Source organism: Rhinoderma darwinii, chromosome 1, assembly GCF_050947455.1.
Source record: "Rhinoderma darwinii isolate aRhiDar2 chromosome 1, aRhiDar2.hap1, whole genome shotgun sequence".
NCBI lineage: Eukaryota > Metazoa > Chordata > Amphibia > Anura > Rhinodermatidae > Rhinoderma > Rhinoderma darwinii.
This window is the reverse complement of record NC_134687.1, coordinates 606,331,544-606,352,871: the sequence shown is the minus strand read 5'-3', so window position 1 is coordinate 606,352,871 and position 21,328 is coordinate 606,331,544. Positions and strand designations below refer to the sequence as shown.

The window sequence follows — 21,328 nt, the reverse complement described above, 5'->3', positions numbered from 1 at the left end:
CTTGCTGCTAGTGCGGAGGCAGGTCTGTAGTTTCTGCTTCATGCTGAAACTACACTTCCCAGCATGCATTGCTGTGTAGTACCCTCCACCCTCTTAGCTCTTCCTCCTGACCAATTCTCTGCTCCTATTCGCCTCCCTTTTGTTTCAAGTACACATGCGTGGAGCCAGCTAATATGAGTGGAGAAAGAGTGTGCTTATTCTCTACATCACAATAGACCGCCCCACGAGCGGCATATCATCATGTGCCCGTACATTGAGGAACAATTGTCAAGAACTGGGACACTTGAGGGGTACATGATAAAGAAACAGACCATTATTACAGTGCTTGTCACATAACCAGCAGGAAAATTACAAAACTGCGGTGCTTCAGCTATTGAAATAAATTTACGCTTTGCTATTTTATACACTTTAGGTACAATGGTTGATAAGTTTGATTCAGGAAAACAGCTTTAAAATGATAAAATTCTGTCTGGCTGCAGTCACCACTAGAGGGAGCTCATTGCATACGGTTTACTGTACTATGAATTCAATAAGCTTTGACCATTGTTATATAATATAATTAAACAGCAATGAATGTTGTATTCCAAGATGACCTGGTGTTAAAAGGCTAGAAATTTGCTTAAAGGGTATGTTCACACGGCTTATTTTCGGCCATTTTTCGAGCCGAAAAATCGGAAGCAGAACACCTCCAAATATCTGCCTATTCATTTCAATTGGAAAAACGGCGTTCTGTTCAGACAGGGCATTTTATGCAGCAGTTTTGAAACACGGCCCGCGAAAACATGCATGTCACTTCTTGAGCCATTTTTGGAGCAGTTTTTCATGGACTAGAAAAACAGCTCCAAAAACGCCACAAAAAACACGAGTTGCTGAAAATCAAGGAGCGGTTTCCCTTGAAAATAGCTCTGTACTTCCAGATGTTTTTTTAGTAAGGGTATGTTCACACACTTACTAAAAACATCTGAAAATACAGAGCCGTTTTCAAGGGAAACCAGCTCCTGATTTTCAGCCGTTTTTCTAATCAAACTCGCATTTTTCACGGCCGGTTTTGAGCTGTTTTTCTAGAGTCCATGAAAAACTGCTCCAAAAAGGTCTCAAGTGACATGCACGTTTTTTGTTTTTTTTTCAAATGGCCACGTAAAAAAAAACAGCCCGTTGGAACACAACGCAGTTTTTTTCCATTGAAAACAATGGGCATTTGTTTGGAGGCGTTTACGACCCAAAAAACGTCCGGAAATAAGCAGTCTGAACATACCCTAAGCGTGTAAACATACGCATAGGATCCTCCTCTGTATGGTGCCCTTGTTGGTAGAGAAGTCTATACATCTAACTAAAGGCATGCATGTCTATGAACGCAAGCTATACAGTATACGAAATATATATTACACATGGAGGCTCTTTTACTTCTGTATTTGTGTACCAGTTGTGTAGTAATATATTTTTTTTTCCCCCATTGTTGGTTTAGTTGCTTGTAGGTTAGTCATGTAGTGTAAAGCATGGTGGAAGGACAGAGCATCCGCCTCTGAGGAGACTAAGTGGATTTCAGGCGCTCTAATATTCGCAATAAGAAATGTTGCGTAGGCAGAGACGGATACCTTCTCAGCGTACTGTACCAAGTTTAGCTAGACTGTACTTAAGCGCCCACAATATACAATAGCACCAGCAGAGTTTCCTCAAGAGCTCCAAATCCTGAGCTTCACTTCATACAGCCAGAGTACAATAATACAATTCTGTCTGCCTGCAGCCGCCACTAGGGGGAGCTCACTGCAGCTCCAATAAAAATGAATTTGCGCAATATTTGCTGTAAGGTCCAACTAGTGGCAACTGCCAGTAGCCCTTTGCCAGAGACTTGTCTACTCAAACATGAGTCTGGGAGATCTTTCCCATATTGTGCTGCAGTCACTGCAATTAGTGAGGGGGGGGGGGGGGGTATGCAAAGCTTCTCTCGTCTCTGCTGTTATGCCAAGTAGCAAACGATTAGCCACTGATAAACTTGGCGTTTTTTGTGGCATTGTACATATTCTAGAGAGATGGACCTTATAAAGGACCACTCAGCTCTCCTGAAGAAACTTTCTGGAATCCTGCAGTGTCGTTTCTCTGTCGTCCTCCCTGGAAATGTAAAGTAAATTGCCAACTGGGTGTTAGGGTATGTGCACACGTGAGAGGCTTTTACGGCTGAAATGACACTGTTTTCAGGAGAAAACAGCGGCCTCGTTTCAGCCGTAAAAGCTCCTCCTCGCATTATGCGAGGCGTCTGACGCTCGTAAATCTTGAGCTGCTCTTCATTGAGTTCAATGAAGAACGGCTCAAATTACGTTGCACAGAAGTGTCCTGCACTTCTTTGCCGTGGCAGTCAATTTACGCATCGTCGTTTGACAGCTGTCAAAACGACAACACGTAAATGACAGGTTGTCTGCACAGTACGTCGGCAAACCCATTCAAATGAATGGGCAGATGTTTGCCGACGTATTGTAGCCCTATTTTCAGACGTAAAACGAGGCATAATACGCCTCGTTTACGCCTTAATAGGTCGTGTGAACCCAGCCTTAGGGTATGTTCAAACGCAGGGACTAAAAAAAAGTCTGAAAATACAGCTGTTATCAGGCGAAAACAGCTCCTGATTTTCAGACGTTTTTTTAAGAACTCTCGTTTTTCGCAGCGTATTTTACAGCCGTTTTTGGAGCTTTTTTCAATGGAGTCCATGAAAACCACCTCCAAAAACTTCCCAAGAAGTGTCCTGCACTTTGACGAGCCGTCATTTTACACGCCCTACTTTGACAGCGACGCATAAAATAAAGCCTCGTGAGAACAGAACACCGTAATTCCCATTGAAAGCAATGGGCAGATGTTTGTAGGCGTATTAGGGGCGTTTTCAAGTGTAAAACGCCTGAATTACGTCGGAAAACACTACATGTGAACATACCCTTGCATTCCACTTGTCATTGCAGTGTGCCCCTACACAGTCCAATCAGTGCTGACAATAATCAGACTGTAGAGACAGGATTCTACTTGTCAACAGAATTTGACACCGATGTCAATGTATTTTTACATTTCCAGGGGGAGCAACAGAGGGATAACAGCCTAGGAGTTCTTTAAGAAAAAAAAAAGAATTAGGTGTACAAACAGCCCAACTTACCTCTTTGTATACTTGAGGGTGCAGTAATCTAAAGCTTCTCAAAATCAAGAAAAGTATTTTAAAGGAGACAAGAGCATGTGGTCATAATCTCAATGGCTACTTGACTACTGAGTCAGGGTGCAACCTGAGGGATGTTGTTCAGAGATCAGATTAACAGATACAACCGCTATCTGCAAATAGATTTTGAAGAGATTTCTAGGAGGGACAGGCAAGTTTTTCACAATGTTGGAAGTCTGCTCGGTGTGAGCGGTCACTGATCTTTTAAACAAAACCCATTTTCTCTGCTCGTTGAGATCAGCAGCAGGAGAGGTGGCTCACATGTCACTTTCTGGCAGCACCGGGTGGGGGGGGGGGGATTTTTCTTTAACTTATTGAATGAGGCACTATACAGGTGGGCATAGTGTGTAATGATTTACTTCTATGGACGCAGTTTCTTCAAGGCACAGACTGTTTATAGATGCAGCCTGGGAGTATATGAGGGCAAGATGTATACAGGGCTTAAAGAGTTAGAAAAACAGGGCTGTTTCCTTCCAAAAACAGTGCCACGCCTTTACTTGTGTCTGGTGTTGCAGCTCAGCTTTATTAGGCTGTGTTCACACGACCTATTTTCAGACGTAAACGAGGCGTATTATGCCTCGTTTTACGCCTGAAAATAGGGCTACAATACGTCGGCAAACATCTGCCCATTCATTTGAATGGGTTTGCCGACGTACTGTGCAGACAACCTGTCATTTACGCGTCGTCGTTTGACAGCCTCGTCAAAAGTGCAGGATACTTCGACGTAATTTGAGCCGTTCTTCATTGAACTCAATGAAGAGCAGCTCAAAATTTACGGCTGACAGAGAAGCCTCGCAAAATGCAAGGAGGAGCTTTTACGACTGAAACGAGGCAGCTGTTTTCTCCTGAAAACAGTCTGTCTTTTCAGACGTAAATGCCTGCTATCGTGTGCACATACCCTTAAAGTGAATGGGACTGAGCTGCAATACCACACACAACCTGTTGACAGGTGTGGTGCCATTGCTGGAAAAAGGCAGCCATGTTTTTCTAATCCTGTTCAACCCCTTTAAAGGTGACCTACTTGTTCCCTCCCCCAAAGTTATACTTACCTAGTCCTCATTGTTCCAGAGAACCATGGGGGTCTTCACAAGGGCGGCGCATTAAAGTTCCGAGCAGCAGCTGTAATGTGCTGCGAGGGAATTTGTGTAGGAAGTAGCTCTAAAAAAAAAGTTGTCACTCCATTTTACTCACGTAGGTGCATAAAGGGAAGCAGAATATCTCGGCCAGGAGCTTCTTGAATTTGGGGCTTTGCCTACTGCAGACCTAAATTTTCACAAGAATGCTGATCCGTGAAAACACCCTCTTAGAGATGGGCCGTTCAATCACTCCTAAAAACAGGATATCCTTGGGGTTCTAGAATGCTTCATGTAGGTGGCGGTCTCCCTGTTTGTGGAGTAGTGTCACGATGGGATATGGGTATCAATGACACCAGTCCTTGCAAATGAAAACCTCTCATCTCAGCAAAGAGGGACCAGGATAAAAAAAAAAAAAAGATTGGGGGACAGAAATAGGATTCAGTTTTTCCTGGAGGCTGAGCTAAAGGGGTTTTCTAGTTTTATTAAAGTCTATTAATTTTGTTCTGCAACTTTGAAAATAAAAGGCTTTACATATAGTGTCCTGCGGACACCGGTGCATGGCTTGTTACAAGAGAGCATTGATACATTGTAAAACTCCATGCTGCGAGGTAAGGGTACAGTAAATCCTTCTTCAGCCAAACACAAATTAAAGGGCTTGTCGGCTTTGGACAAACCCTTTTTGTTAGAAACAACTGATCACCGCCTTTAATATTTAGCTCTAATCTGCAGGGAACGTAGCAGGCAAGTGTTTAATTTCCCTGCAGCGCCTCCACAGGAGACACGAAGAACTGTGCTCATTAATACATGGAGGTTTCAGGACCTCCAGATGCTCTTTGTAGCCGCTCTCCACTCTAGATAATAGATGGGGGGGGACCGACAACTCCATAAAAACACTAGGGCTGGAATCACACGAGCGTGTTCGGTCCGTGATATACGGTCCGTGTGTCGGCCGCATTTCCTGGATTGAACACGCTGCAGGGAGCTGGGCTCCTAGCATCATAGTTATCTATGACGCTAGGAGTCCCTGCCTCTCCGCAGAACTACTGTCCCGTACTGTAATCATGTTTTCAGTATGGGACCGTTTTCCACAGCGAGGCAGGGACTCCTAGCATTATATATAACTGATGCTAGGAGCCCGGCTCCCTGCAGTGTGTTCGGTCCAGGAAATGCGGCCGACATACGGACTGTATATCACGGACCGAACACGCTCGTGTGAATCAGACAAGTACTTTTCTACAATAAGTTTAACAAATAGTATTTTACACAATATGTTTTTATTTCAAAAAGTTAAAGAATCCCATGCACTCTCCTATATACATAATACAAAAAAAGGCTATTAGTACTGCATATATTATAGAATTGTCCTGTATTACAGTCCAGCGTTTCACAAGAAATTTAGAAAGATTTGCTATTACAGCCTAGTGTTCATCTGCACAAGAGTTAGACTGTTTCTTCTATTCGCAACCTCCAGTCGAGCATTATCCTATATTCCTCTGCGCTCCTGCATGTTGGACGTTCTAGAACGGTTCTAGAGCAGCTGGTATCCTTCGCTTACATTTCTGCGGTGGATGATGCACAAGCTTATTAAAGCAAGTAGCTGAAAGATAAAATGAACACTTGGTGAGATAAGAGCTAGTCTGAAATTACAGTTTCTGGATATAGTGTCACGATTTTTAGATTCTCTACCTCGGCCCTGAAGATGCCACCTGCAGATACTGGCACAATGTAAGGCTGTCTGTACTCCATGCAATTACAGAGTATCGAAACATCAGTCAATGGCAATAATCCATATTTGGTATTTACACCATAGGCATCCATTTGGGTACAGCGGCATGGCCACTCTGCCCGCAGCCAACCTTCACCGTAAACTTTACAAAAGTCATTGCTCGGTTTTCTCTTGTATGGACCTCCAAAACTTCTGCTTGCCAAGTTAAAGTGGATCTGTCAGCTGTATTCATGAGGGGGATCACTCCCCCACCTCCTTCTACAGTGACAGACAGGCTGCTGTATATGCACATATACTCAGTAGCTTGTCAATTACCAGCCTGAAGTGCAGGGAGAGCGCTCCCTTCACTAATACCGTAGACAACTAGGAATTCACTGTATTCTTTAAGCCCTCCTATTAGCCACGTGGCACAACATTTTTGTGCAGTTTTAGCTACTAGGAGGAGTACAGACCTGTAACTGCAATTTGTTGCGCTTACAATAAAATTGTAGCTACCTGCAGCTGCCACTAGGGGAACTCACTGCATTTTAGCGCTGTTATGGAGTTTATAAGTAGTAAGCTCCCCCTAGTGGTTGCCACCACAATTATATAATGTAATACTACAATTGTGTGAAGGAAAGCCAGGGATTTGAAGCTCTGTAACAGGAAAAAAAATAAAAATAAAAAATAAAAAAAAAGGCCTGTGGCCCAGAAATTACCTGCTATATTTATACATAGAAACATGAACCTGCGAAAATAAGTTTGCCAGATGATACAGCTTGTGACATTACTAAGGATGCAGGACCACTGAGGACTTCCATTCACACCAAATCCCAGAAAGAGGGCATGGGGAAAAAAAAAAATCTCAGCCTCGGGCTTCAGGGCAACGATCTGCGACCACTTGTCAGCACTGATTGGACTGTGTAGGGGCAGTGTATTATAAAGGTGATCAAAAGATCGAACAGTAAAGTCCCCTAGTGGGACTAAAAAAAAGTTAAAGTTTAATAGAGTTTGAAAAAAATACGGTAGAATTTGTATTTATTTATTTCAGACTATAAGACGCACCTGACCATACGATGCACCCAGGGTTTTGGACAACAGAAAATAGGAAAAATAATAAATTTGTTAAAAAATAATTTATTCTGCTTCGACACATTCTGAGAGCCAAAATGTTTTTTATATATTTTTCTCATTGAGAGGTGTGAGGGCTTATTTTTTGCGGGACAAGCTGTAGCTTTATTGGCATAATTTTTTGTGTTTTATGGCACAACCCCTTTAAACTGCCAGGAACAGCGAAATTGCTGTTCCTCACCGTTAGAGCAGCATGTGAGCCCGCTAAATACATCAAACCCTTCCCCCTCCCCTTCCCACTCCATTATGTGCCTGTGCGTCATGGGTCAGGAAGCAGTTAAGTAATGAAGCTGTCATGGATTTATTCTTGCTAAAAACTGTGTCTTCTAGTCCGAAAAACGTTAAGTAAAAAAAAATAAATTAAAACACTTTCACCTTGCAAAATACTTTTTTTTTTCATAAAGTAAATTACACATTTGGCATCGCCATGTCCATAACAACCCCAACTATAAAACAATTACATTTAAAATCGCACGGTGAACGCCTTAAAGAAATAGAATAAAAATCAATGCCAGAATTGCTGTTTTCTGTTCATCCTGCCTTCAAAAAGATTTGATAAACAGAGATCCAAAAAAAAAAAAAAAAAAGTTGCATGTACTCCAAAATTGTACCGCAAAAAAACAAAACCCTCATACAGCTACATCGGTGGAAAAAATAAAGTTACGGCTCTTCAAATATTGGCAAACAAACTTGAAAAAAACAAAAACAAACCTGTAAAAGTAGTAAAACGTAAAAAAAAACAATTTAAATATGTTAATCGGAATGACCCGCTGAGTAAAGCTATTATGTTATTTATACCACACGGTAAATGGCGTAAATTTAAGATGCAAAAAAGAATGATAAAATTTCCGTTTTTTTTTACTCTACCCCACCGAAAAAGCCAATAAAAAGTTAAACTATATGTACCCCAAAACAATGCTATTAAAAAATACAACTGGTCCCGCAAGAGAGACTATGGAAAAACGTAAAAAATTGCTTGGTCATTAAGGTTCAAAATCACTTCGGTTTTAAGGGGTTAAACAAACAAATAAAGCACAATAGATATTTATATTTTTTTTTTTATATCTATCATTACTTCTTGCCCAAGGGCCTAAAAGGTTCTTATTCTGTCCCTCTCTTCTTACCTCAAGGACAGCAAACCCGAGTATCACCAGCATGGAGAAGCCAAGGACCCTGTGTATTACATTCTCCAATTTCACTTCACAGCCCTATAGTAAGATGAGGAAATCGGTCAAAATCATCACATATGTTCCTAGCTTTTTTATTTCCAGCCTTTAACATCCTAAAGCAAATATCATAATGAATGCACAAATGCCAGTCTGCTGCAACTAAAGCAAGTTATATGTTCACACTAAAGCTTCGTTCACATCTGCGCTAGAGACCCGTCCGACATTCCGTAGGAGCTTTCCGTCTGAACGGGACCCTGACTGACACAAACGGAAACCAAAGGTTTCTGTTTCCATGACTATTGATTTCAATGGTGAAGGATCCGGTGCCAATGGTTTCCATTTGTCTCAGTTGTGCAAGGGTTCCATCGTATTGATTCTGTCAAAACGACAGAACCCTGGAACAACGGAGACAAACGGAAACCATTGGCACCGGATGCGGCACCATGGAAATCAATGGTGATTGAAACCTTTGGTTTCCGTTTGTCAGTCAGGGTCCCGTTCCGACGGAAAGCTCAGACGGAACCCTAGTGCAGATGTTAACGAATCCTAATACAGCCACTTTTGTTTTTGACAGAGGACATACAGGATGACAAACTAGTCCTCAAGGACAAGATTATGTGGAGAGATGTACCAGCGGTTTAACCCCATAATTTACACATACACCACCTCTTTATAGGTAATTTGTATTCAACTAACCCCACCCCCTCTCCCACACATTGGCTTTACCCATCACATAAATGCCTCCAATGTATTGGAAGCAACAAGTATATGCTCGCTTATATATGATTTTAGATTGAACGAAGATTTGCATTAACCCTTTTGCTCAATATTTTCCTTTCTATTGGCTTTTCCAGGCCATGTCCAACACACACAATGAGGGGCTCCATCATGACTTGTGACCAGGGCCCCATTTGTTCTAAAGCCATTCCACAGACCATGAAATCATTTGACCCGAGTAGTAGAGTTTATTGCATTGCTCAGTAGAGGTTCACCGTCCTACCTCTGTGTTGATCTTGTTGAGGGCATCCAATTTGCCCTTACAATCAGTCTCATTCTTCTTACAACAGCTCACTGGCACAGAGTTGTTACTAGTTTGAAACCACGTCATGTTCTCCCAACTGGTGTAGTTCTGTGTTCCACAGCACTGCAACTATACAGACAGATACAAGAGGTTCACAATTAAAACTTATTGTACTCCGTGGATCCCCCTATAGCCCCAGAAAAATAGGACCAAGGAATGTCAGCCATGTGGCTACACCAGACATGTAGCCTTTCACGGACTTTGCCTTCTTTTCCTTTATTTCCACCCCTCCCCACTAAATAACTTATTTCTCATACGAAGACACTTAAACCGAGATTCGGGAACAAGACTGACTTATTGGGCTCTGACTTTCATATCACAATTAGGACATGTGGAAGTAATAGAACAGGGTCCCAGGCTTGGGACTCCCTTTTATTAGGGCTCCCGAAAAGCGGTTTAAGCATTGGCTGACCTAGCCTGTACATAGATTACACGGTCAACCATTTATTTATTTCATATTATATTTTCCCTGAACAGCCATGGCTGTCCACAGCTTTCCCTGGTGATGACAGCCAGGTTTGGACTATAGGGTAGACCCATGGGGCATGTGACCCAGGGCCCCCACTACCTTGGAGACTTAGGAGGCTCACCACCCCTCAACCAGACCCGTTCTCCTGATCAGTTTCTTAAAATGAGAACTGGCTGTCCAGTGGGTGCAAGGAAGCCTTCCGCCTTGTAGGCTGCAGGCCAATTCTAGCTTGTGGCCTACCAGACATCTTTGCAGGCTGGCCACAATGGCCTAGTATTGCATTATTTATATGGGTATGTATTATTATTTAACTCTGGGATCCCCATCTCTTAAGAAAACAGGTTCCACTGAAGGCTGTTCGGTGATCCTTTCCAGCCAAGAAGAGGGAACGGTGGCCAGGCATCAGTGTACCTCTCGCCAGTGAAGTCTAAGGGTATGTTCACACGGCAGCCTCCGTTACGGCTGAAATTACGGAGCGGTTTTCAGGAGAAAACAGCTCCGGAATTTCAGACGTAATGGCAGCGGTTTTTCCATGGAGTCAATGGAAAACGGCTCCAATTATGTCTCAAGAAGTGACATGCACGTCTTTTGACAGAGGCACGTAAAAAAAATGACCGTCGGCACAGAACATTGTAAAGCCCATTCAAATGAATGGGCAGATGTTTGCCGATGCTTTGGAGCCGTATTTTCGAAGACGTAATTCGAGGCTAAAACGCCCGAATTACGTCCGTAAATAGGGTGTGTGAACCCAGCCTAAGTTGCTGGGATGCGGTCAGGGTCTCAGAAATCACATGGGGCTACCCCACCAAATTGTTTGCCCAGGACCTCCACCAGCCTTAATTTAGCCCTGATAACAGCGGATTGTCTTAAAATGCAAAAAGTAGCTGCGTTCAAGTGAAAGAAAATATTAAAAAAACAAAGACGTCAATCATCCAAAAGTCCAGTACTAAGAAATAGGACTGTTAGGTGGTGGACGATTAGCGTCTGGGATTCTTTTCCAATATTACTGGCTTTTTTACTTTTCTTGGGATGCCCAATCTATAAAAAGAATCCAATAGGGTTGTCCACAAGACGTTTCACAATCATTAGAAAGAAGGGTCTGTGCTACACTGGGGAGCACTGTGCCCCCTCTGCTCCCATTGGAACAGTTTTGCCCTCAGCTTCCCCTGTGGTAAAGCAGGAGCCTGGACTGGGGGGCAGTTTAAGGGAAGGCCCCCATGACATTGGAGGGATGTTCTGGTCCTAGGTGAGTGATGGGTTAACCTGGTATGCAGGAGTTATGTGAGAAAGTGTCAATAGCGGGCTAGTGATAAGGGTGAAGATCTCAAGGGGGTGTATGAGCAAAAGAGAAGAGGAGGGGTATATGGAAACACGAAGGTCCCAGTCTGTATGCCAGCAGTGAATAGTGTCCCACCCACGCACCCTTAATTTTGGTAATTTTTATTTTCTTTTGTTTTAGGTTTTCCTTAAATTTGTGGTTTTTCGGTGCTTGTTTTCTTTTCAGGAGCATTTGCCATGGCAGTTGGCGGGAACGGGGTCTTTGAAGGTGGTACATTTATAGGAGAATGAGGGTCCCATCGCAAGTTGAGTCCCAAAAGGTGGTACCTATATGGTAACTGGTATGTCCCTACTGGGCGGAGGTCTCAGCGGGACGATAATTTTGGTGCAACATTCAGCAGGAGGACCCTCGAATCGGTGATATGCAGCTGGGGGCAGAGGTTGTGCGGATGTTGAAATTGAGAAAAATGGTGACTTCAAAGGCCCCTTCCTGTATTGTGTTATATATATATATATATATTTTTTTTTTATTTTTATTTTTTTTTAATGGTTATTTTATTAATAAATAAGAGGCTGTTGCCATTTTTATCCAAAGTCATGCGGTCCTGGTCTTTATTTCAGGTAGTAGTGAAGATGGGTTCTTTGGTATTTGTGAGGTCTGGTTTGTTTAATTGTAGACGGGACAGAAATGGTCACATTCAAAGGTCCTGTCCGATCCCCATTTCATGCATGGATACCTACATCTAACACCAGGTAGGGCTACATAACAGCTATAACTTCTTACATGATCTACAAAACCCTCATACAGAGAGGAACCTGCTCCCGCTTACTACATTACCTCTTGTTGGATGAAGTCAATGGCAGAACTTTCCACATTTTTTCCGTCATATTTTTCAAATAAAATTTTCATGTTTTTCTCAAGTTCTGGATCAATCTAAAAAGCAAAGTGTACATAAAGAAAAGAATGTGTTATATTCCGCTCCACCATGATTCGGCTCCTCTCCGGTGAGAACTGTGCAATGTTGAGGATTACATGTTGCGGATTTTGTAGGTCACATCATCTTTTGGCTAATATCGATCAAGATCGTCCATGGGTCTCGAAATTGGCAAAAACCTCATGGACGCGAGACAGACCATGGTCTAAAAGAAACAGGGAGGATCCCTACTTTTGTTATTTTTTATAAAACAAGCCAAGTAGGTGCTCAGTTCACCTACGTTCACAACAAGGTCCATCACAAAGGCATAAAACCCACCAGGTCTGGTGAGATCTTTAAGATAAAGCACATCTCATCATTACATAGTAGTGCCATAGCTTTACTTCTAGGTTTTTGTTGTTTTAAGAAAATAAAGAATACATTTAAGATACCATTAGGGGGCGCCAATCCGCTAAGGAGACAGGGAATAGGGAACGTGAATATAATTTGCATCATACCTCAAAGTATATATAGAAAATATCTAATTTTGTTTACCATTTATATTAGCAATGTTACCTGACACGTATTTTAGTAACTACTTGTATTGCCCATGACCACTCTGGAGCATAATGTAGAACTCTGCATTATGCTATTACTCTGTTACTCTTCCTGGAAATGTATCAATAAATTGACACTCCCACTGCCAGTACGGATTGGACAGTGTCAGACTGTTCAGGGACACACCCTATTGAAAAAGTGAATGGTATCTGCCACTTCAGCTGTAGCGTTCAGATGGAAAACATGTAACATCCCGACCATCACATACGTCAATAAAAAAGTCAATACAAACTATCAATATGAATATATTTATGCCTGTAGCATACAAAGACATGACCGGTTCTGTAAAGATTAGATGTGTTGGAAAAAGTGAATGGTAAGCCCCAGTTGTCAATTTATTCAGACATTTCCAGGAGGAATAACAGAGGAACAGCACACCTGAGTTCTAAGAAAATACACTCCCTCATTATTTCATAGGGAATACAAGTATTTACTAAATCAGGCATGTTAGTAGAGCCAACAGGTCCCCTTTAATATGAATACTGACTGGAACTGCCTTTTAATCATTCTGAGTCATACCTTATCCTTGTACACAAGTCCTAAGACAAGTGAGACTACTCCTGCAGCAAATATGATGGAGACCAGGGTCGTAAACTGAAAAACAAGACAAAATGTGAAATGCTAAATGTAATTCTTATTTTGGTAGAACATGTAATTATTAGAAAACAAAAAAATGCTACAGTTTTCTTCAAACTACAGGACAAAATAGCATTTCATAGTGTATGGGACTTAAAGTGGTTGTGCAGCGCCTCTCCTTTGCCTGATCTGATATAGAGAATGGAAAAACGCTGCTTCACGCCGAGCTAACGCCTGGCAGGTATCAAACACGTCATTTTCTATTTAAAAGGGTTTTCCCATCAGGGACATTTATGACATATCCACGGGATGTGTCATAAACGTCCGATCTGGGACCCGCACCCATACCTACAACGGGGTCCCCTTTCCTTCGTCAGAAATCCAGAGTCAGCCGAAATACAGAGCGACAGAACGGGGTTTAGGGGGCCCCCGTTCTAGAGATATGTGCGGGTCCCAGACCTTGGTCCCGCATCTGACATTTAGGACCTATCGCGTGAACGTCCCTGATGAGAAAACCCCTTTAATTGGACACAGGCACAATACCTGTTGCGCAACGGACCGTTTCCTTGGCAGCTTTACCGCCCACTGTTGGTGCAGCGTTTCCATGCTCCATGATAGATAGGGCAAAAGAGGTGCTGCACAACCCATTTAATGCAAAATTCCTCCCAATAATCTGTGGACTTCTAGAAATAATCAAAATTTATAGAAAACAAAAAAGTTAAATGTAATAGAAATTAAAAATATCCAATAGGACTAATATGGCCATTATTAGGGTATGTTCACACACAGTAGCAAAATACGTCTGAAATTACAAAGCTGTTTTCGCCTGAAACCAGCTCCTGATTTTCAGTCGTTTAACAACTCGCGTATTTTACGGACGTTATTGGAGCTGTTTTTCAATGGAGTCAATTAAATACGGCTCCAAAAACATCCCAAGTAGTGACACGCACTTCTTTGATGCGGGCGTCTTTTTACGCGCCGTCTTTTGACAGAGACGTGTAAAATTACACCTCGTCTGAACAGAACACCGTAAAACTCATTTAAAGCAATGGGCGGATGTTTGGAGGCATAATGGAACAGTTTTTTCAGGCGTAATTCGAGGCGTAAAGCGCCCGAATTACATCTGAAACCAGTGCGTGTGAACATACCCTTAGAGTTGCCACACAGTCCTACATGGAATATCTTTGTGATCTTTTTTATTATTTGTTTATTTTACTTATTTAGCGCCTCACTCATTGTACCCATTGAGGCTTACAATCTAAAATTCCCTATCGTTTTTGGGATGTGGGAGGAAACCAGAGTATTTGGAGGACACCCAGGCAAACACATGGAGAACATACAAAGGCAATATCTCCTACATAATGTGATCGGCGCAGTAAGGGTATGTTCACACGAGGGCGTCCGTAACGGATGAAATTACAGGGATGTTTCAGCCTGAAAACATCCCCGTAATTTCAGCCGTAACGGCATGTGCAGGCGCTTGAACGCCGCGTCCATTACGGACGTAATTGGTGCTGCTATTCATTGGAGTCAATGAGTAACGGCTCCAATTACGCCCAAAGTAGTGACAGGTCACTTCTTTGACGCGGGCGTCTATTTACGCGCCGTCTTTTAACAGCGGCGCGTAAATTACGCCTCGTGTGAACAGACAAACGTCTGTCCATTGCTTTCAATGGGCAGATGTTTGTCAACGCTATTGAGGCGCTATTTTCGGACGTAATTCGGGGCAAAAACGCACGAATTACGTCCGTGAATAGGCCGTGTGAACATACCCTAATAGAGAAGTGGTTTTATTTTGAAAAACAATAAATTTTGAGCAAGTTATGAGCAATTTTAGATTTATGCTAATTACCTTAATCCCTTAATTACCAGACCATTTTGCACGTTAATGACCAAGGATTATTTTTTGTTTTTTCACGGTCGCATTCCAAGAGCCATTTATTCAGTCGACAGCCGTATAAGGGCTTGTTTTTTGCGGGACGAGTTGTATTTTGTAGTTGTACCATTTTTAGATGCTTATAATATATTAACTTTTATTAACTTTATTTTAGCAGAGAATTGAAAATAAGCAGCTATTCTAGCATTGATTTTCACGGTCTAAATTGACGGTGTTTACTATGCAGCGTAAATAACATGTTAACTTTATTCTATGGGTTGGCTCGATTACGGGGATACCAAATATGTAAAGGTTTTAGGTTTTCCTAGGTTTGCACAATAAAAACCCTTTTAGAAAAAAATTACTTGTTTTTGCATCGCCGCATTCCAAGAGCCGTAACTTTTATTTTTCCGTCAATGTGGCCGTATGTGAGCTTGATTTTTGCGGGCTAAGGTGTAGTTTTCATTAGTACTATTTTGGGGTACATAGGACTTCTAGATTAACTTTTACTTCATTTTTTTTTTATGGGAGGGGAATGGGAGGAGAATTTTGAAGTTTTTTTTTTCGGATGCTGTTCATCCGGAGGTATAATTAATGTGTTCATTTTATTGTTCAAGTTGTTACGATCACGGGGATACCATATATGTGTGTTATTTGTTTTGACATTTTTACTAATTAAAAACCACTTTTTGGTCAAAATTTATTTATTTATTTTCAAATTTTATTTAACGGCCTTACATTTTTTTTGTGTCCCACCAGGGGACTTCACCATGCCATCTGCTGATCGCATATATAATGCTTTGGTATACTTCGTATACCAAAGCATTATTGCCTGTCAGTGTAAAACTAACAGGCAATCTATTCGGTAAAGTTTCTTGGGGACTTACTCACACAGCACGGCGTGATCTCGCGAGAACACGTGTGCTGTCATACACAGACACTTTACCGAAGTGTCGGGAGTGATGAATAGACATCGCGTCCTGGCTGGAGGCAATGTCTATTCACTCTCAAGACACTTCGGTAAAGTTAATGTGGGAGTATGTGACTGCACAGCATGATCTGTTGTGAGTACTGCTAAAAATGAATGGAGAGAAGTGTATGACACCGATTGGTAAGCGTCATACACTCTGTACAACTCCCAGTTGGCAAAAAAAAAAAAAAAAAGTTAAAACTAATTAGCTAAAGAAACGAATTAGCTAATTAGCTAAAGAAACTAATTAGCATAAATCTAAAATTGTGCATAACTTGCTTAAAAATGATAGTTTTTCAAAATAAAAACCACTTCTCTACATTACAGCGAGAGAACCCTCTATTAATGGCAAATTCCCTAAGAGGGTATTTGAAAATGGCTTTTGTAAACTGGACAACTCCTTTAAAAAGTTGGGGAAATCAGTGACAACCCTGTAGTATCCACATTGGTTGTCACTTCGTTTTCCCAGAAAAGTTTAGCAATTTCACAGGAACACCTCAGATAGAGGTCCGAGTTCAGCACCACATTGCCAAGCATCATAGTTTCGATTATTCCTGAATTAATCCATGTATTTTAACCGAAAATGAAATACTTACACATCCCAGACCGCAGCAGGACTCCTGAATGGCAGAGCAGCACCCCAGCAACCCGATGATGAACATGACTACAGCTACAGCCAGGATAATGATGGATGGGAGCATAACATAGCCGTTTTTCAGGAAGCTCTCGTATTGCTTGTAGGTGACAATGACGTCGATTCCGACATAGCCCAGCGCTACCGCAGCCGCCTGAAAAACAGATCCATGTCTAATAAGCAATGCAGGACACGGGAACTAAATAAATCCATATACATTGAAACATCACCAAGAGACCACCTCTTGTAGACCACCACAGATATAGATCAGTTTTCTAAGGAATTTTTAATCTCCTTTGAGAGGACCACCCCTCTATGCAGGGTTTGTTTGTTTTTTATAAAAAATATAACAAACATGTTTTTTTTTGTTCTTGTTGAAAAATTCCCATATTAATACAGATGCCCGAGTTTGTGAAAATTGCTACAAATGTGTGAATACACCCAAACATTTTGACTTGTTGGCGGCATCCTGCGCAACTCAGATTTTTCTCATAGGATGATATTGTAACGTTTTCCGCTACATATGTTTATGCTGCGGAAAAACGAAAAGGCACAGAATTCTGGGTAAGTATAAGATTTTTGCTGCAGAATCGCAGTTGCTCTGCCGCAAAAATAGAAACATCTTCTATTTGTTGCGGGCTTTACCTCCACATTGACTTCAATGGGGAAAACCTGCAACAAAAAAGCAGTGATTATGCAAATACAATGGATATGCTGAGTATTACTACAAATAATTGTACAAAAAATGCACCGCAAGTCAATTTGAGCGGATTTTCCACTTATTTACGCAGCGTGTGGATGAGATTTGTTCAAGTCTTATCCACTCTGCTCCTACTATATTATACTGCGGATTTTCCGCGACTAAATCGGTTGTGGAAATTCTGCAGTATTTATGCTATGTGTGAACCTGGCATTGTAGTCCAGGAGAACCCCTTTAACCTGCGCTCGTACTAGTAAAGGTGAAGTCTTTTGATCCCACTGACTTCACACGCACTCGAGAACTATTGCAGCAATAAAGTATTATCTTCTTCCTTCAGCATCACATGGTTGTCTATAAGTCAGCAACATCTCAAAGTTCAGACTACACCTTGTGTGATGTGTTGTGCACTTTGAACTTCCCAGTAAAATGTAATTTCTATAGAAAGGCACAAACTGCGATACAAGAGACTGCCTCTCCATGCTGCACAGACAACTTTTTAGGTCCCTCAACAGAAAGCATAAGATCGCACAAGAAATATTATTTCAAGATAAAGGAAACCAGGGGGAAGCCATGTACGGAGAGGGACACTTTAGATGTAATGACTAATGTAGCCATAACTAATCTACTTTTTGGGGATACAATTCAAATAATGTTTTGTTCTTTCACGGTTTTTGTAATCGCAGCATGGTTTTAGGAAGACGCACCTGCACCGATCAAACATTGATCACCTACGAACAGATTATTAATGTTTAAAAAGGGTTGTTGAGGCACAGGGTGGTCTTTCATACTGATGATTTCTCCACAGAATAGGTCATCAGTATATGATCGCAGGAGGTCCTACATCAAGGCCTTGTACCGATCCACTGTTCCGGTGCCGTAGGTAGCTGCAACATCTGATTGGTGCGGTATCTGTGTCAGAACCCCCCCCCCCCACCACCACCAATCATATACTGATGACCTATCCGGTTAGATCATTAATTACCCTCTGAACCAAACTTAGATTTAAGACATAAAATACATTTGAAAAAAATGGAATTAGAGCAAACCTATGCCTAAAAAATCTGGTTGTAACAGGAAATTAAAGAAGGTGGTTACATATGAATGTGGTTGGACTAGTTCCAGATCACACTAACAGGAAAGATGAACAACATTCCCCATCATGCTCAGAGAAAACAGCATAATTATATGGACATAAGGTAGTCTATTTCACAATTCTAGCAGTCACCAAGGCAAGAGTCACACGTTACTACTTCACGCAACTTTGTCAGGGCTCATGCACACGACCACTTTCTTCAGTGTCCCATCCTTTTTTTGTGAATCACATACTAAACAATTCATTTCTATGGGGCTACGCACACATCCGTCCCCACAGTCCCCAAATCCACGTGTCCGTTTTGCAAATTATGGAATAGGTCCTATTTTTGTCCGAATTTGAGGTCCTTCTCACACACTAGTGTATAGGTTTGCAAAAAAACAAACAAAACAGACATCACACAGAAGCCACTAGGATCCGTGTTTTGTGGTCCAAAAATCGAAACGGTTGTGTGCATAAGTACAGTATAGACCAGGGGTCTCAAGCACGCGGCCCCTGGGGCTGTCACCTGCGGCCCGCGGGACACAGAGCCGCTAGTATCGGCTCTGTTCCGAGACTCTGGAATTCCCTGACATCGCTGTCCACACATGAACAGCGATGTCTGGGGCTTCCCCAGAGCCGGAGTCCCGTGCAGAGCGCTAGCATAGACTCTGCTCCGGGACTCTGTGGAATTCCCTGACATCGCTGTCCATACATAGACAATGATGTCAGGGGCTGCCCCAGAGCAGGAGTCCCAGTGATGTCAGAAGCACAGCTGGAGTCCCAGGAAGAGCCTACTAGCACTCTGCCCGGGACGCCAGCTCTGGGGTTGCCCCTGACATCTCTGTCCATATATGGACAGTGATGTCAGGAGCAGAGCTGGAATCCCAGGCAGAGTGCTTGAAGCGGCTCGGCTTCGGGACTCCAGCTCTGGGAAAGCCGGGGGGGGGGGGGGGGGGCACTGTGGCAGCATCTAAAAAGGGGCTGCCCAATCTTGACATGTGTGTCTGCCAAACGCTGCTAACTGAGCCGCCGTACTGCATTTAGCGACACTTAAACTGGAAAACTGGATTGTTGAAATAAGCATGTGGAGAAATAGCTCACATTTTAAACCTAGTGGTATTATTACAGTAATGTAGTATTATAGTAATATAGTGTTATAGTAGTTCAAATAACTAATTGATTAACAATAATTTTGTATGGTATCAAATGTGAAAGTAATGCGGCCCGTCAACGTCACATTTTTTCTATATGCGGCCTACCTACCCGGCCGAGTTTGAGACCCCTGGTATAGACAGTAACAAAGCTTTATATCACAGCAGGACTCCACTCCAGTATTTGCTATGATCGCAACAAACTTTTGAGCAAACAATACCACGGTCATGAAAAACTACAGGTGATGTTGTGACAACGAGAAGGTTGCCTCACGGAGCCCTGTAGGGATGGTTGTTTTGAAAAAAGAAAATCTACTGACCCATATTACTTGGAACTGCCCTCATATACAGAAGATATAAAATTTGTCCTTTAAGCCAGGATCACACACACTCGCTGTTTTGATGCAGCTTCTGCCTGTTTTTTTTTTTTTTTTTTTTTAAGTCGAAATCAGGAGTGGATCCAAAAGGAAGGAATGGTCTAACGAAAAGACTGATGTATCTCCTTTCTGGTGTCTCCACTCCTGTGTGGCTACAAAAAAAAACAAAACCACAAGCCAAAAACTGCATCAAAATGGTGTGTAATCACAGCTCTGATTCTTTTGTGCATCTCAGTAGATACATTACAGTAAAAAAAAAATTAAATTACTGCAAAACCACCTGTGTTTTTACTGCAAATTGTCAGTGTCTGCAATGCAATTTTCTGTGCAGTTTTTGCAGGTAAAAACTGTAAAAAAAAATAAAAAATAATGTGTTTTACCCAGAACCACCACACAGGAGAAACGGCATCGCAAAGCCACGGCAAGTCACAGTAAAACTTCTTGGGTTTTTAGTGTGTCTTTTTGGCCACACACCCAATAACTTTCAAATGTAAATTCACCTTTAGGCCAGGATCACACACGCAAGTTATTTCAGTTTTTGGCTCCATTTTTTTTTTCCTAGCCAAAGAAGTGGACACAACAGAAAAAGGAGACAGATCAGTCTTCTCTTTGTACCTCGCCTTCCTTTTGAATCCACCCCTGCCTTAAAATAAAAAAAAACGGTCACCAAAAACTGCGTGTGATCTTAGCCAAATTATATATATTCAGCCCTACTGCATTGACAAACTCAGCACAACTACATCTGTACATAATGTGTAAACTCTAATGTACACATGCAGCAGAAAAGTTTGTTTGAACGCTTACATTTCTACGTAAACACATTTTTGCAATATAGTACAGATAATAAAATACGTTTACCCCTAGTCGGATGTAAAAATCACAGATAACGCGGACATCAGGATTTGTTCCAAACAACCCAAACTCTGCTACATATGAACGCTTGTTTAAAGATGACACCACACACATATATATAATTGTAATTCTCATACACTTACCAAGAAGACCAGGCTGAGGATGAAGAGGAAAGTCTTGGAAGTAAATACCCCTAGCCCCATGGTGTGACTGCTTCTCATGAGGGACTGCTACAATAAAGGCACTGGCTGCAGCTTTCTGTTCACAGCAGTAATAAAGCCTCTGCCTCATGTGCCAGCCTATACTCCGCAGTCACATGCTTCCTCCACCTGCCCATTTCCCATAGGTCCAAAGGACGAATTAACTCTTAACGAGCAGCACATGATGGTTTGCGAAAGTGATTCATGAAGTATCCAAAGTCGTATTAATTCATATACAAGACATAATACTGCGCAATGATTTATGTCTCAGTCTATGGATAGA

At 41.9% G+C, this 21,328-nt stretch overlaps 1 protein-coding gene across 1 annotated transcript; it reads right to left on the bottom strand.

The window, feature by feature from the left end:
- Positions 1 to 5,572: 5,572 nt before the first annotated feature.
- On the bottom strand, positions 5,573 to 21,048 carry LOC142689908 (tetraspanin-36-like). Its single transcript, XM_075847589.1, has 7 exons — positions 20,989 to 21,048; positions 16,653 to 16,844; positions 13,154 to 13,228; positions 11,941 to 12,036; positions 9,275 to 9,424; positions 8,230 to 8,313; positions 5,573 to 5,866 (listed from the first exon to the last, which is right to left on the bottom strand). The coding sequence occupies exons 1-7, from the start codon at positions 21,046 to 21,048 to the stop codon at positions 5,798 to 5,800; spliced, it is 726 nt and encodes a 241-aa protein (XP_075703704.1). The 3' UTR covers positions 5,573 to 5,797.
- Between the last annotated feature and the right edge of the window lie 280 nt (positions 21,049 to 21,328).